We start from the raw sequence: 18,458 nt of genomic DNA, 5'->3' as shown, positions 1-18,458 counted from the left end.
GGGTTTATAGCCGCACTTTGTTTGTGGGTTGCCATAGTGACTTTGGATTCATTGTAACATCATGCTGTATCATTTAAACTGCCAATGCAGTATGTTAGTGACAGATGTTAATACATAAGAATGTAAGGATACATTACTATTGGTTACAATATATACTTTATCCTGGACTGTTAAACAAACTTAAAGGGTATTTTGGTACATTTTAATACATTTAAAAACAATACAATAGTTAAAAACTAAATGCATGTGCCCTGCATCTAGTGGTGAAAAACTAACCTAACAAATTTAAAAAATCTAAAAAATCTAAAAAATTGCAGGATAATTTTAATAACATATGGGATAAAAGATGGGTGTGCAGATGGGAAATATTACTTAATCAAAGAGGTTTAAAAATCGGATATGAAACAATTTAAATCAAAATCAATGTTTAATCCTAATGGTGCAAAACAATTGTTTTAATATATCTTGATGACTTGATGTTCTGTACATGCTCACATAATCTTTTCCATAGGGGGCATTTAGTTCTTCCTATATATTGTAAAGAACAAGAACATTCCAGCTTGTAAACAACCCCTTAGGTACGACATGAGATAAAGTCTTTTATTCCATATTCTTTTTTGGTGGTATTAGATATAAATTTATTGCACTTTTGTCCCTTCTGATTTGTATTCCGACACGCAAAACATTTTTTGCATGGATAAAAACCCTTTCCTTGAAAAAAAGTAAAATCATGGTTTCTTTTTGGGGGGTCTGGAACATTTTTCACAATCAAATCTCTGAGTGTAGGAGCTCTTTTGTATATAAAACGTCCGGTAAGATTTTATTCAGTTGTACATCAGCTTTTAATAGTGACCAGTGCTTACTAATTATCTGCTCAATTTTTTTATGTTGGACATTATAATTAAATATCATAGGAATATCTTGCTGATTCTTTTTGTTTTTCTCTTTATGCACTACGAGGGACTCTCTTGGTATTTCCAGAACCTCCTGAATTTTACCTTTTATGAAATCTTCACTGTACCCCTTTCTATAAATGTATTCCCAATTGTGTTTGTCTGTTCCACAAATGTATTATTATTGCTGCAATTTCTTCTAATTCTTATCATTTGTCCTTTGGGTATGTTAATGAGCCAGGGATCATAATGACAGCTGTCTGTTGGAATATAGCTATTACATTCAACTGGTTTGAAGAATGTCTTTGTTGATAGACCATTCGTTTCAAGAGTTATTTCTAGATCAAGAAATGTTATGTTGTTTTTACTAATCTCATACGATAGCCTAATGTTTTTTCAATTATCATTCAATTTTTCAAGATACTGGGTTAGACTATTTTTATCTACTTTCCAGATGATTATACAGTCATCTATGAATCTCTTGAACAGAACCAGCCCCTTTTGGGGATTGGAGTACATCACTTCTTCTTCCCATTTAGCCATAAAAATGTTGGCAACACTGGGGGCATTTTTTCGCCCCCATTCCAATCCCATTCAACTGTCGATACTACTCCATATTGTGCCAAAAATAGTTATTTTGTAGTCCATATGCTAAACATCTCAATATGAACCTTTTTTGTTTCGATACAAGATTGCTGTATGTATCCATAGCCCATTTAGTAGCATCCATGGCATCCGTATGTGCAATACTCGTATACAAAGTTGTGATTACATGTGACTCAATTTCCACAGTATCCAGGATTTGAATTAAGTGTTTAGTATCCGTTAGGTATGATTGAGTATTTGGAACTAATGACTGAATAAAATTATCCACATACTCCCCTTTCTGTTTATAATTGGTGATCATCAGTGATATTCAGTCTGTTGTATAAACCTAATATTTTATATACCTGGCTTTATATTACTAGCAGGAATAACATCGGATGTGATTGGTTTTAAGCATGTACATACCTTTGTTGCAATTCACCATTATAGTGGGAATTAGTTCATTGTGCACGCCCAACATTTAGCATATTTGTTTTCATTTGTCAATTATAGATTTTCCAGGTTTGTCCTTAGGCACTTTGCACTTTATATAGTGGTTTAGCCACCTATAGGAATCACTATAGCACAAAGCACTTAATATCAGCATTTGTGATATTAGCGCACCATATATTTTTTATTTTCATATTATTTTTATTAGTGAGAGATCACCTTTTTGGTTGCAGCTTTTATCACTTCATATATATATAAATCATTGTTTTAATATTTTTTACCACACCAGCGCTTGAGTACTAATATCATTACTCATAATGTACCTGGATCCTGCAATGCAATGCGATCCCGAGTGTGGCTCAGGGTTACCGCTTTTGGCACTGAAAATCCACCCCGAGTCACACTCGGGAATACCGCCAGGGAGGTTAAACAAGTGTGATTTAACTGTACTTCTGTCTCAGTCTGATTCTGACACCTTTTCACACATCTGTGTCTCCATCAAAGCCATTTTGCACAGCAGTGTCTACATCAGAGCCTTCCCTCACATCTGTGTTTCCATCAGAGCCGTTCCTCACATCTGTGTCCCCATCAGAGTCTTTCTACACATCTGTTTCCCCATCAAAGTTTCCTTGCACATCTGTTTCCCCATCAGAGTCTCCTTGCACATATGTGTCCCCATCAGAGCCTTCCATACATCTGTGTCCCCATCAGAGCATTTCCTTACATCTGTGTCCCCATCAGAGCCTTTCCTCACATCTGTGTCCCCATCAGGGCCTTTCTTCACATATGTGTACCCATCAGAGCCTTTCTGCACATCTGTATCTCCTTCGGAGCCTTTCCGCACATCTGTGTTCACATCAGAACCTTTCTGCTTATCTGTGTCCCCATCAGAACCTTTCTGCACATATGTGTCCCCATCAGGGCCTTTCCACAGATTGGTGTCCCCTCAGAGCCTTTCCACAGATTGGTGTCTCCTCAGAGCCTTTCTGCACATTTGTGTCCCTATCAGAGCCTTTCTGCACACCTATGTCCTCATCAGAACCTTTCCAGACACCTGTGTCCCCATCAGTGCCTTTCCACACACCTGTGTCCACATCAGAGCCTTTCTGCACATTTGTGTTCCCATTAGAGCCTTTCCACACATCTGTGTCCCCATCAGAGTCTTTATGCACATCTGTTTCCCCATCAAAGTTTCCTTGCATATCTGTTTCCCCATCAGAGTCTCCTTGCACATCTGTGTCCCCATCAGAGCCTTCCGTACACCTGTGTCCCCATCAGAGCCTTTTTCTCACATGTGTGTCCCCTTCAGAGCCTTTCTGCACATCTGTGTCTCCTTCAGAGCCTTTCTACACATCTGTGTGCCCATCAGAGCCTTTCCGCTTATCTGTGTCCCCATCAGAACCTTTCTGCACATATGTGTCCCCATCAGAGCCTTTCCGTAGATCGGTGTCCCCTCAGAGCCTTTCTGCACATTTGTGTCCCTATCAGAGCCTTTCTGCACACCTGTGTCCCCATCAGAGCCTTTCCACACACCTGTGTCCCCATTAGAGCCTTTCCACACACCTGTGTCCCCATCAGAGCCTTTCTGCACATCCGTGTTCCCATCAGAGCCTTTCCTCACATCTGTGTCCCCATCAGAGCCTTTCTGCACATCTGTGTCCCCTTCAGAGCCTTTCCGCACATCTGTGTCCCCTTGAGAGACTTTATGCACATCTGTGTCCTCATCAGAACCTTTCTGCACATATGTGTCCCCATCAGAGCCTTTCTGCACATTTGTGTCCCTATCAGAGCCTTTAAGTACACCTGTGTCCCCAGCAGAGCCTATCCACACACCTGTGTCCCAATCAGAGCCTTTCCTCGCACCTGTGTCCCCATCAGAGCCTTTCCACACACCTGTGTCCCTATCAAAGCCTTTCTGCAAATTTGTGTCCCTATCAGAGACTTTCTGCACATCTGTGTCCCCATCAGGGCCTTCCACACATCTGTGTCCACATCAGAGTCTTCCCTACATCTGTGTCCCCCTCAGAGTCTTCCCTACATCTGTGTCCGCATCAGAATCTTCCCTACATCTGTGTCCCCATCACAGTCTTCCCCATATCTGTGCCCACTATATCTGTGTCCCCATCAGAATCTTCTGAATATCTGTACTCTCAGTGTTAGCACAATTATGTCCAGCACAATGCTATTTACATTGCCCCATTTGCCTCTTACATTGATGTCACAGGCACAGTACAGCTCTCTTGCACCTCCCCGCTCCCGTCCACTACTACACAAGCAGGCTGAATGCAGATTGATCGCTAATATAAACAGTGGGCGGGAGCCAGAAGGTGGTTCGCTGATGATGTCATTGGTTGCTAGGATGCCAGCGGTCCTAACAACCAAACCACAGCACAGCGTGGCATAGCAGGAACTGTTGGGGCAGCAGCTTTGTCTGCTGTTTTCCGGGCCTTGCTGTTGAGAACAGCGGGGGGACTTGAAAAACAAACAGATCGGCAATGCTGTGTCCGCAGTGTCAACAGCATCTGAGTAAGCAGTGGGCCAGATAAAACATACAAACAGGCCAGATGTGGGTTTGAAAACTCCTGCACTAAAGACTTATGGTATATAGCAGAGATATGCAATCAGCGGACCTCCAGCTGTTGCAAAACTACAAGTCCCATCATGCCTCTGCCTCATGCTTGTGGCTGTCAGAGCAGAGTCTTGCTATGCCTCATGGGATTTGTAGTTCTGCAACAGCTGGAGGTCCACTAATTGCATATCCCTGGTATATAGGGTAACATAGCTATGCACCTTTCCCACTGCGGCCCCCGCCCCCCCCCCCCCCCCCCCCTGCAGATCTCCCAAATGGAGGCATTAAAAATGTCTTTGCTGGAGCTGGACTTTCATGCTTCATTGCGACTGAAATGGGGATCTGCTCTTTTATTTTTAACAATTTGCATCTTTATAAACCTTTTTTTTTCCATGAATGGGGGAATTTTCCCTGTGACTTGAGTCACTGTCAAGGAAAACTTTGATAAGTGTGTGCCCTACATATATTTAAAAAAAAATATATAAGAACACATGTTCAATATACTGTTACATATGTAGTATTATAATCATTAAATGCATTTACTTTGATAAATGTGTCTCCAGATATAGTTATCACAAAATATAAGAAAACATTTTTCGATATACTGTTATAATGTATATAGTTTAGGAATATATAGTATTATAATTGTGAAACTTATTTACAAAATAAACAATTGCACTCACAGGATGATCTGCATCGAGCTCCTCTCCATAGCTCAGAATCTGATTTGCAAACTTGTCCAGATCCTTAATGGTCCTTGGAAACCATGGGACTAAAATGGATGACATAACAGATTATAACAAAATGACACAGCACAAGACAGTTGGACATTTTTTCACATTTGTTTTATAAGAAACTCTCAAAATGTCAACTCATAAGTACAGTCATTTGAACTGGGGAGGGCTGAGAGTCAGAATAGGTGCCTGGTAGACATGCCTTCTGAAGTCTTCATTTCATGAATATGAATATTGGTATGCAATATAAAATAAATATTCTATTCTTTCAGTATGAAAATGTATGACTTTACATACCCCTAAAAATCTATCATACAAAATGAATAAACGGATAACTAAAGCTGAACTCCAGTAAATAGTAAAATACACAGATTAAATATATACATATGAGCCATCTTACCTGCCAAAAGAGTTATATTTATGTCCATCCAGTCCTGAGATTTACACAGCTCTGCTTTACAGAACAGACCTGTCTGGCTTGGCAGGAGACCTGATTTTTCTCTTTTGCAGTAAAGCTGGGTATACACTAGTGGAAGTTTGAACAAACATTTCATCGTCCTCGACCGACAGGTCGGTGACCTCACAAGGCGGCGGTGCTACTTTGTGACATCACTGGGTGGCCCTGCCCCTTAGTTATTTAGGAGCTGTCACACAGCAGAGCTGGCAGATGGCAGGAGCCTTCGTCGGGGCTGGATGGTTTTTTATTCCTTTCTATTTTCAGGTCGGCGGCAGCTGCAGGCCTCGTAAAAGATGATAGATCTTTACAGGTGGACATATTTTTTATTTTTTAAATAAAGGAATTTGTCAAAAACTGCCTACTGTCATTTTTTTACACTATACTTTTTTTTGGTAATTAGTAGGGGACTATGTACCCCATACTCATTCACCTGGGGGGGGGGGGGACGGTATTTGGGGGCTTCCAGGCATCAGTCCAGGCACCTGGTGGATACAGACTTTATTGACACGATGATGCGGTGCCAAGGCTGATTGCAGTGATGTCAGCAGAGAGAGGACTTACGGGTCACAGGAGTGCAAAACGAATTGCACTCCTGTGACCCATAGGAGAAGCCCAGCCAAATGAGCTCAGGCTGGACTTCTCCTTTAAAGACTTGGGCACTCTCCCACTACACACCACTCAAGACTTGCAGGGCAGTGGGAATTTTATGGGTTTTCAATAAATTAATTAGGGCTGGTCATGACTACCCTGCACATCTTTTTATTAAATAGATATTCTAAAGACAAAAAGAGGCCCTGTTTTTTTTATTGGTCCATGAGAGTAATATATTAATAGATGGTGGCTTTTTTTGTGCAGTTGCTGTGCTTATTGTAAAAAAAAAAAAAAAAAAAAAAAATCTGCCTTGCCTCAATGATAAAAAATAAATAAATCAATATGTCCTTTTGATAATACAGTATGCATACCCTTTTGCAATCGATTGCCTTCATTAGTGTGTAGCGGTCTCCCCAACTTCCAAGGGCCTGATGGGTGCAGGTTACTAGGCATAGTGGGTGTGGTGCAAGGTGGAAAGATTGGGCGCCGGTCACTTTTATAAAAATGAACAAAGAGATTTTATTTCTCTTAACAGGAACAGTGGGACAGAGAGTTAGGGCACACAACTTAACTCACAGTATCCCACTGTAGATCCTGAAACTCAGCTCGCCGTCTTTTACAAGACTTCTTGGACTCTCAGCTACCTGCTGTATTCCTCAAGCTCAACTCGCGGCTATCTGCTGTATTTATCTTCAAGCTTTACTTACAGCTACCCACTGAACTCCTTCAAGCATTACTCGCTGCATTCTTGGATGAGTCTCCACTAAAGCTTTCCCACTTACTTCACCGTCCCCACTAGTGAAGAGTCTGCTCTGGTACTCCTTCAGAACTTCATCCCTTCTACACTTGCCTCCGGCAACAGGAGAGGTCGTCCCTTTGGCAACTGCTTCTCCTTTACCTCCGGCAACGAAAAGGCTCCCCTCGGGCTGAGCCTCTAACACACATGGTTCTGCCCCAGGCTTTGGGCCTAACCTCTGCTGCTCCTCCTTTGCGGAATCTTGAATTACTGGATAGGCCTCACATAGACCTAGCAGCCAGTAGGACTCCTGGATAGGCCTCAAGCTTCAGGCCTAGCAACCAGGAGCTGTTTGACACACATCCACCAAGGCCGCAGCCCCAGGCAGGAAGAACCCAGATCACCTGACTCCTTTTGAATAAATAGCTTATCCCAGCATGCAAAGTGGCCAAACTCCTGCTAGTTGTCTAAGACAACATATTTACTCATCACCTGAATTCACAGTAACCATCATCCTAATGCCAAAGGCAGCAGTACCACCTATTAACAGAAGAGAGAGACTATGAATTAAATTCAGGCTTAGGACAGAAATCAGTGGATCAAAGACTACCAATTAGCCAGGGTAGTTACCACCTAGCACAACTAGATTTATTAGCAGCCCTCTTTAGGTCCAGGGTGCTACATGTGTAATAACCTTATTTAATTTTACAGTAAAACTCTCAGAACAGAGTCTCTGACAGTTTTGTGGGATTCATTGAAGCAATCAGCATTTGCTTTAAGCTTTATTTATAGTGAATGCTAATCTCTCAGGTTGAGGAGGACAAGGAGCACTTTACACAAATTCACATGTCATTGGGCTATGAGTATTGAACTTGTGTGTAGATGGTTAATCATACCTGAGTCTCTTTAAATATTACTAATAAGATGTTTTCAGTCATGCCAGGATGGATAATGAAAGTGTAACAGAAGAGGTGAAATACTTAACTTTCAGGAAAAAATGCTACCCCAGACTCCCTTTAGTTTTGCTGACATATTTGAATGTCTAGGTATCATGAGCACATGGTCTCATGAATATCATGCATGCATAACCTAATGAATAGACAACAATTCTTATGACACAAATATTGAGTGTATAGTGGGAATCGGCCCCTACATAGTCCAATATGAATCAACGGTCACTCATAAGATGGCTGTAGCTCCCCTCAGACAGAGTTCAGGTAGATCCTCCAGGCTTCGGTAATAAAAGCACATGACCAAATGCCAAGGCCTTCACATGTGTGACAAGCACTGAAGCAAATCAGGATCAGTATTTTCAAAGGTGATGGCAAGCATTTAATCCCTTTTTTGATTTATCCATCCTAGCAAGACTGTTGCCTGACTGACTAGCTTTAAAATAATTAGTATTTGAGCATTTTGAAATTATCTTTAAATCTCATGACAGCATGCAAAATATCCATTCAAAAAGGAAGCAGCATCAATTAAGCTTACTCACTTGAAATCATATTACTCTGATGTAACATGGGTGCTGAGGAGCCAAATACATCATGAAGCAAAAAAGCAGAGGTGGTACCTGGAATCAAGTACATGAAAGGGAAGGGAAAGGACCAAAAATACATATAGACAATGCAAAGTATGAAGAAAGCACACGAATTACGAAACGAAAAAGCAGACAAATTAACATTCAATTATACAGCCCTAGTTGGCATTCATAAGAATATACATTTTAAACAAAATGCATACATATATAACAGATATTGATATATAGTATGTACATTTGTATATACACATATATATAACTATATATATTATACACAGACACATAACGAAGCTGGGCAATAGCACAATTAATATCAAAGTTATCATTTTCATAGAATTTGTTGGATTCTACCATATATTTTCTTAGTAAATATATACAAGATAAATCATGTTTATGCACCAGCTGGAAATAAAAAAGTTTTTCTGAGTACTGCATAATAGTCATCATGAAAGGTACATATACTGTAGGATAAACCCTGTACAGTTAAACAATATACTGTATATTACTGAAAATGTTGGCTTGTATTCTATTATACGTAGCTCTCCCATGCTTTCCAAAGTCAGTTTCCACAAGCTTCATTTATGATTGTCCAATCTGATCTATAGCATGTGCTTCAATCGGATTGCTCTGAGAAACCCACATCTCATTACTACTCTCATTTTGTTTCTGTTTCCTTGCCTGTTATGGAGGGGCTCTGAGCCCAATGGCTGCAGGATATACCAGATCTAGACAATGAGGATTGAGACACTATTTGGGATTTCCCAGCTCATACAATTTAAAATTGTACATAGGGCCTATGATTGCCCCAAGAAATGTGATAGGGTATGGTCCAAATGGCTAGCAGGGCCCTCGCTAGCTTCAGTAATGCCTATGGATTAAAGTCTGTTCAGTTGTACGAGTAGTCTATATTAGTTTTTTTTTTTGCTGTGGGGACATCCCTCCCTGTTGGGCTATTATATCCTTTGCACTTTTGTTATGCTTGCTTAAGATTTTATTTGTTGTTGTGAGCCACACCTCAATGTTAATGGATGGGGCCCTTGCTATTCTTTGTTTTTTTTATTCTTGCAATGTCATTCTGATAGCCCATGCAAGGGTTCTCACCTTTGTGTATTGTTAATGTTTTTGTTTGTGTCCTCTGTAAAACTTTAAAAAACAGATTTACGAAAAGAAATACTGGCTTGCAGCAGAATATTTTACTTAAGGCCTGGTTCACACTAGTGCGATTTCGCATAGAATGGCATGACAATGAAAATCAAATTGATTACAATTGTGCCCATTCACATCAATGCAGTGTAACTGCAATGTAACTTTGGGGAAGGTACAGATTCTACTTTGGTGCGATGCAGTGTGCGATTTTGTGCTCCATAGATTTAATAAATGCATGTAAAACGAATGTACATGCCTTTTTAGTGCATCTTTGGCACAGTTTTGTATAGTCTCCTTCCCCCACAAAAAAATACATCAGCATAAAAAACACATCAAAAATGCATCAAAAATGCACTGAAAATTGGATCAAGTCGCAGCTGCACTAATGTGAAGCTAGCCTAAAAGACAACAGCAAGAACAGTCTACTTTTTCACCACCTTCATACACTTGAGAGAAAAAAATGCTGCTTCACAAAAAAGCCACAAGATGGCAGCATTTAGCAATGCATGTTCTGGACGTAAAAACTAGAGTCACCAGCCTGCCTAAGTTATACGCATTTTAAGCCTCCTCTCCCAATGAAAAAATTACAACTATTAGTTTTCAATAGTGTGCTAGCAGAAGCTGGGATGTTGTGCTAAACTGATATATATCTATAAATCTATCTATATAGATAGATATATCTATCTATATAGAGATAGATATATATATCTATATATATATATATATATTCAGTTCTTCACCCCATGTGATGCAACTGTTAGATCAATTCACTAAGCCAAGAATAATTATTTTAACTATATTGATATTTTATTACATGATCCTTTTCCCATCAAATATTTCAACACACATACTAAAATATTGCATAGATGTGCAATCCCATTGATATGAAATACTTATAATTTAGTTATGATTTGGTTCTTTGTGTCATAAAGCAATTGTTTTTTCTACACCTAAAATGGTTCAGTCCTCTGCTTTTCTCAAAAGCCATCTCAAATGACAATCTTATAAGTAATGTGATTAAGAATACAGTGATCATTTTTTAAATTAAATTATATCATAAAAATGAATACTATTATGTGTTTAGTATGCAGCAAATTCAGATGATGTGTGCAATGAAAAATGTAACAATTTGAAAATGCCATTTCCTATCATAAAAAATAAAAGCGCATCGTGGATTAAAAAAAAAACTTTTGCACTTGTGCTTTAGTAAACGGACTCTTTAGAGAACTTAACAGTAGTTACTGTAGCCAGGTGCTGGACTACAACAACATCTAGCAGGAGACATTGCTCTTTATTTGACTCTTTTCCTCTACTGTGAGAATAATGTTATGCTGCACCATCCTCCTCCAGCCAGCAGGAGGAGAGCTAAAGCCAAGCAAGCCCATAATCTGTATTGCAGAGCGCTGAGAATGCTGGGAGTTGTAGTTTGAGACAGCAGCCATATAACGATTACACTATAATGGTTATATAATTACACTATAATGGCCTATGCTGGGCACACCCTAATAACCCTGTGCGGCGCAGATTCCCCCTGCTGCCCGGGCCCTGTGTCCTCTGTATCCTCAGCCCATTCCCCCTGGCAGTGCTACCACCTTCCCTTTTCTCCTCTCCTGTTGGCTGCTGCTACAGGCACAGAAGAAGCTGTGGATTTCAGGATGGAGTGCAGTGTAAAGGGCCAGTAAACATGCCATTTAACCGCCATTTCTTTTTTCTGAATGAATACACTCTCTATGTTCATTCAAAACCCAAGCATAGTAAACAGTTTTTTACTATGCTTCAGTTTGTGAATGAACAGGAAACCACTCAGAACAGAGCACTTTCCATATATTCCCTGTTCAGTGCAGCTTAGCCTGCAGAGAAAGAGACTGGGCAATCTCTGTAATTTTTTTCAGCCTTTACCGGGCTCTCCTGTGCGATTGGAGAGCCCGGTAAGGATGCATTCAGTGGCATCCTGTTCCTAAGACACAGTGGAAGGAACGCATGCCATTCCTCCCACTGTGTGATGTCAGAAACCTGAAGCAATGAGGATTTCGTAATTTCCGGTTTCTGGCTCAGTAAACCATCCATTATCGGCTTCAATAAGCATCAGATCACAGCGATCTTGGTGTGATCTGATACTTTGGAGGCCAGAGGAGAGCTATGGGGACTAATAGAAACAGGGAAATATTCCATTGCATTTCTGCATGCGCATTGATCCGCTTTCAACCTGCAGTTTTTTGCATGTTTGCATGCATTTCCAGTGCATCTTTCCTAAGTGTTTTAGGGACTTGTCTGCTTTATTTTCCTTTGAGGTCACTTCCTTCTCCTTTGTGCTTGCAATAACTTTCATTCAACCAGGTGAGTCAGAGGGGCTGAGATTGTGTTGGTTATGTGTGTATTTACACACATTTACAAACATTTTCAGGCTTTTACACGTGGCATGCGTTGCAAAAAATGCATCTTGCTTTACTGTTTGCACTGCACGGCACTGCATTGCAATGGTGTGAAATATGCCCATTAGATAACATGGATTTTGGACTGTGTGTATATGCAGTAGGAGTGTGCTCAAAAACACATCCCACTGCACCTGGTGTGAATGGGCCCTTAAAGAGGCTGTAAACCTCTGAAAAAAATTCAAGAAAAAAAAAAACCTGCAAGACAAAGGCATAATGAGCTACTTTGCATCGCATAGTAGCTCATTATGAAATACTTACCTTAAAACGAAGCTGTTGCAGCGGTCCTCGCACACCGCTGTCATGGCCGACATCTTTCCCGGAGCTTCTTCCGGGTTCGCGGGCTCCGGCGCTGTGATTGGCTGGTTTTGCGATGGGGTCACTCCCGTGCATTTTGTGCGGGAGCCGCTGTTCACGGCGTGGGCTCGGAAGGAACGGCGCAAGTGGGCCATTCTTTCAGAGCGAATGCACCAGTGATGTCATTTGCTGCATGCACTGGAAATATCTCCTAAACTGTACAGGTTTAGGAGATAAATTCAATACCTATAGATAAGCCTTATTATAGGCTTACCTCCAGGTAAACGTTTGCAGAGGAAGTTTACTTCCTCTTCAATTGTTTCCTGACATGTTTATGTAAGTGAAATAGTTTAGCTTTACAAATATAAATTAGAATTACACTTGCGGATATTGTATTGTTTGTCGGGGTGGTTTTTGGATATTACTGTATGTCTCGAATTTGTACAAATGGGGGAGACACAGCATGGAGGCTAAGCAACTGATTACAGTACATCTAAAAGGAGGGAAGCATGTGACACAAACTGTTAATGCTGATGTTTAGGAAATGGCAATTTTTACATTGGTGCAGCTTGGACATATCTACCATACCTATAGGATCCCTGTGGAAGCTGGAAATCACATTTGCAGGCACCGCTATTACTGTAATTGCCACTAGCTTCTGCATTCTGTGGCAAGCAGCAGCCCTGGTGCTTAGTTACCAGGGGCACCATTCAGAGAACACTTTGCATTTTCACAATAATTGTAAAGTGTTTTCTGATGGGGCCAGGTAAAAGCAAGCAAAGGACCGCATCTAGCCCCTGGGCCATAGTTTGGGGGCAACTGGTCTAGCTACTCAGAACAGGACCCGGAAGCTAGTGGAGATCACTGGCGTACCAGTGCCTACAAAGTGATTTCCAGCTTCCACAGGGATCCCACATATATGGCATATACATATTTACAAGTCCAAGCTGGACCAATGTAACTATGAAAAAATTGCCATACCTAAACTTCAGCTTTAAAGTGTTACTAAACCCATAACAGTAAAATCTGTCTGTATATGCAGAATAGCATGCTTGTTATACTCACTGTGGAACTTAAGGGGTTAATCTTCTGTATTGTGTAAAAAGGCTCTTTGATCCTGTATGCACAGATCCTCCCCCTCCTGCAGGGTCTCCCTTGGCAAGGCCAGATAAGACACAGTCAAAGTATTAAAGCTGTACATGCTCAGTTTGGTCTCTATTGCTAGAGAGAACAGTCATTTGTTGAGCTGAACTTTTCAGGTCACATTGAATTGACATCACACATGTGGGCGTGTATACAGATCCTAAATGACAGCCCAGTCCCTCCCTCCTCCTCCATGCCCAGTAACTAAAAAAGAACACAGTGGGTGGGATGTCACATCTTGATTGATGGATGATCCGCCACCCATAACAGATGAGGACACAGGCTGTTGTGGAAATCTCCTCCTACCTGAACACTCAGCACTCGGGCAGACCCTGCAGTTTATCATGTGACCGTGGTATACAGATCAGCCAAAAGGATATACAGTGACAGTATTTTAATGTAAAAAGAAGATTTATAAGCTGTGGGTAATGCGGGGCAGCGGATGAACGATTTTTATATTATTGGGTTTAGTAACACTTTAAAACTGGAAAGTCAGTGTGACAGCCAGGTAAATACCACTTTTAGGAGATCAGTAGGGGTAGCCTGCATATTCCCCATTTCAGCTTCTCTTTCAATGTTGTCATTAACAGGGTCAATGAGCTTTTCAGTAGCTTTAGTTGTGTTGGTTTAGTTTGAGAATATATGATTGCTGAAATACATTCATCGATTTCAATCCCTAAAAAGGACTTGTTTGCTAGCACTATGTAATATTTATCCAAATGCTGCTGAGAGAGTGTTTGAGTTTAAAGGGCATCTGCCACCAAAAATCAATAGATAGCTACTTAGATAACATGCCACGTTCCCAATAATCCTATCAGTGTTTGGATTAACTGTACAAAGTAATACAAAGGTAAAAAAAAAATAGTTTTGAATAGAGTGGAAAGGGATTAGAACACCTGTCAGGTCTTCGTTGCTGTCTGTGCCCCTATTAGGAAGATTCATCCTCTCTATTTACCCTGTTGATTCTAATCACAAAAAGTGAAAGTGGAAGTAAATCCCACATTTTGGGTGGTCACTATAACAGAAATAGAGGGGGGATCTTTCAATGGAGACACTAGGTCTGGGGACATTGGTGACAACCAACGTTTCCCTTACTTTGGAGGGATTGCCTCTTACTTCTTGTTTTCGTTTTGTGACAGGAAGTGTCTATTTCCAAAGAGACACAGATGGAAACATAAAAACTGACAAAGGTTATAACCCTCCCTTAAGCTGGTCATACACTGATCAAAATTCATCCGGCTCTGCAGAAAGTGCCCGAATTTCAGTCAGTTTATGGACATTCCTGCTAGACAAAAGAAAATCCTTTTGTTGACTTCTATCAAAGGGACAAGCTGAAAAACTTTGCTCCACCAGCAGAGGGTGAGGAAGGGAGAGGTGTAGTCATTGAGGGGATTCCTTCATTCACCTTGTTTGTGCCTCCTCTCCCTATTTAGCACCTACCTTTCAGGTTGGAAGACCCCACATATAGCATCAGGGACTGTGTTATGACAGGCAATGGTCAAATACAGGCCACAGCATTAATAGCCCAAGCAGTCATATGCTCCTGGCTGCTCCCCGGCAGAGCTATGAATACACGGTGGCAGCCATTTAATGAATAACCACTATAAAGAAAGATGGCCACCTGATTCATCACCTGATATAACCTGACAGGAGCACCATGCATAGAAGCTGCTATCCACTGCCACTTGTGCACAGAAAATACACTGGTGACTGAAATTAGGAAAGGTGATTATCTCAGTAAAAGGCACCTTGTGTGTTCCACCACACTGTGACCAGAAACTGAATCTGAATAGGCTAAAGAAGTTCGCTGACTAGATTTACTTCTTTAGATTTTGCTGTCCTACTCCACAGGGCATCCTCACCCAAACCACTGGCCATATAGAGAACTTTGCTCAGGGGAGAAAACCCAACAAAAGCTGCCAAAGATTTACCATGGCACAGGTATGCTTTGCTTGTTTGTAATCATGTAAAGCGAAGACAGTGTAGTTTCAATTTGTTAATATGGGGTTGTACAAGGGCCCAACTCATATGTATGCTGCCATAAGAAAGTCAGGATAAAAAGTTTTGACTATACATACACCTTGAACTTTAACTGGTCACCACTATGATTGCAGGCTGAAAATAGAGCAATTTATGTGCAAATTATTGCCAATGATCTTTTATTCTCTTAAGTGTCTGTTATATCATAATGAGGATTGCTCAGTTTTCATTCTTGGATGGTTTAACAAATGTCAGCAAGGACATTTTACTATTATTATACTGGACTTCATAAAATATATGTTTATATAATTGGTTATTTGTGTCCATTTTTCAGGAAGCAGGATCCAACTATGAAACATTTTCTCAGCGGAGACAATGAAGCCTTTCTTATCTGTTTCTAAAAACAGACTTGCTTGTGGCTACTATATTCTGTTCAGAATGCCCCGCCAGCATCTCACTTGCTAAATCTAAAATAATCCAATTAGGCATTAAGGGATTTCTGAAAACATTCTCTCGCTGTCATGCTTGTCACTGCAGTGTCTGTCTGGGCAGGCGGGTTGTCTTCTTGCCGAGTTATAAATCAATGGCAGGAGCTAGTTTAACACTGACCCCCAGAGAAAACTGAGGACATTCTGTGTCCTGACCAATAAATACTGGTTTGTTTTTAGGAAGAAAAGATGCATTCTATGCATTTATGCTGAACACCCAAGTTGCAGCCAAATAAATACAGGGGTCAAAAATTAGATACTTGATTAGTGAGCTATTTATATATAGCTCTGTGTCATTTAATTAAACAGATTGTATCATTTAGGTATTTTTTTTTAATAAGTCAATTTTAGCCTTGTATATTATAGGGTTGTAATTGTATGAAGTTAATTATAAGATCTGGACTGTCTACACAAAGAATTAAATACAGTCATAATTATTTAAAGGGCAGCTCTGAACAAACTTGATAAAAAAAAGCATCAGTGGATTGAGTGTTGCAATGTGCTTGAAACATTTATGTTGCCTCCAGGATGTCAGGTCTGTGCAGTAAAAGAAACCTGTGTTGACAGTGAAAAAGGAAAGCTGGGATTACTCGTCTCTCCCTCTAAATGTAGCGCTCACCCTTGAAGGAGCTGCTGGATATCGGGTTCCCCACTCCTGCACAGCCAGGTATTCTCCACACTTTCTCCAAACACAAGGAACAGTATTTGAGCTTGGTTTTTATGTTTTGTTAGGGGTAATAACTTGGATGGGAAATAGGATGCCTTTCTCCCTATGTACAACTCTGATTGATCTCACACCCAACAGTCTCTGATAGAAAAGCAAAAGCCCCTTAAGGACTAGGAACTTTTTGTTCCTTTTGTAAGTAGCAAAAAAGTTATAGATTGCATACAGGAATGACTCCAACTACACTGTAGACACTGATCCCAGTTCCACTGACTGCAGGAACTATCAACCCGCCTGGCTGCTTCTTCATTACCCCACCTGGCTGCTACTGAAGATTTCCCAGGCTAAGGTAAAGGAAAGATTTAAGTCCAGCGCTTAAAGTTCCTGACCGTGCTGCTGTACTCACACTGTCCTCTTTGCTCTCGCTGCTTCCTAGGCAAGATTCCTCCCGGACAGTGATGCTGCCAGAATCCTCCCATGCCAGCCCCAGCCTGAGGCAGAACTCCACCCCGACAGGGGTTCTCCTCAAGGGCCACTCCTCAGCACTCCACCTGACTCCCCACCAGCATGACTCATCCATATTAAAGAGCTGGCTCAGCTGCCATACTAGACCCAATGCCTGGGGTTTGGCTGAGCTCCTCTGCGTATGCAGATCAACCCTCCTAGCCTACACCTTCTAGTTTCCAGAACGTTTTCCAACTTTCCAGAACTAGAGGGAGGCACCAAAGACCTGCCTGTATGAGTCACCCAGCCCTGAACTGTAGTAAACTTTTGACACAGATTCAGAGATTCATTTTACCATGAGCAAAAACATAAATTTGGCTGCACTGCCACTAATAGCACACTAGAGGGTGCTACATAAAAATGATAGTTGTCTAGCTGTTCGTACTTTCTGAATCACTGACCCAAAATAAGCATGCAGATCAGCTTTTCTGACTTCAGTTGCTGCATGCTTGTTCCAGGACAGTAAATTAGATACCACTGAAGCCATTTGATTAAAGTAAGAGTTGGGCAAATAGCATTTTCATATGGAGGTCAATATTGGCAGTCTCTCTATTTGTCTTAGTAAAGGCTTCGTTTAATTTCCCTATATGACTACTGTTGGAGAGGGTAATGTACAGGTCCAACAGTCATTCAGAGAAGGATTTCAAAGAAGTAAATCAGAGAATCATGAAGATGGAAGTGAGTGTACTCTACAAAAGGCACCTTTGCTACAACATTTTTTATCTGATCAGTGTGAGTGGAGTTGCCCTTTCAAGGAGCATGTCTTTCCATTCGCAGTCACCATCTTCTCCCGGTTTCAGCACCTTTATTCTTCAGGCATCGGGTCACTAATGAAGTAGCTTGTACACATGCATGCTGGAGTTGCGCTGTTCTGCTACCTGGCTCCATTCTCAGCTTCTTACACATGACAGGAATGGTCTGGCAATGTACACTGCGATGCAAGTGCACCACAGACAGTATGCGCTAAAAAAATTGCTAATAGGAAAAGGAAAGTTTTTCTGACAGAAGAAAAGCTGGGTTCACATATGTGCGGCCGCGGATTCCAGCCTGTCACAGAGCCGGTCATACTTGCATGTCATACGAATTGGATGCGGTTTTCACCCGGCCAAGCACACAAGACTTACTAAGACTTCAGGTTGGCTTTAAGGTATGTAGCCGAGAAACGGTTGTGCTACTAGGAAAGTTGACTTTAAAAATTGTCCTACACTGAACACCTTCAAATGTTACTGTAAGCCCAAGTGTCTCTAAAAAT

General features: G+C 41.0%; 1 protein-coding gene across 1 annotated transcript in view; it reads right to left on the bottom strand.

Moving 5' to 3' along the window:
• PAH (phenylalanine hydroxylase) overlaps positions 1 to 18,458 on the bottom strand; it is an 85,497-nt gene that overhangs the window by 23,996 nt on the left and 43,043 nt on the right. Inside the window, exon 4 of the mRNA XM_073620315.1 lies at positions 5,181 to 5,269. Coding sequence (XP_073476416.1) covers positions 5,181 to 5,269 — 89 coding nt within the window. The remainder of the gene's footprint in view (positions 1 to 5,180; positions 5,270 to 18,458) is intronic.

The sequence above is a fragment of the Aquarana catesbeiana genome, linkage group LG03 (genome assembly GCF_042186555.1).
Source record: "Aquarana catesbeiana isolate 2022-GZ linkage group LG03, ASM4218655v1, whole genome shotgun sequence".
NCBI classification, from domain to species: Eukaryota; Metazoa; Chordata; class Amphibia; order Anura; family Ranidae; genus Aquarana; species Aquarana catesbeiana.
Note: the sequence above shows the minus strand (reverse complement) of the source record. Positions and strands in the feature narration are given on the sequence as shown.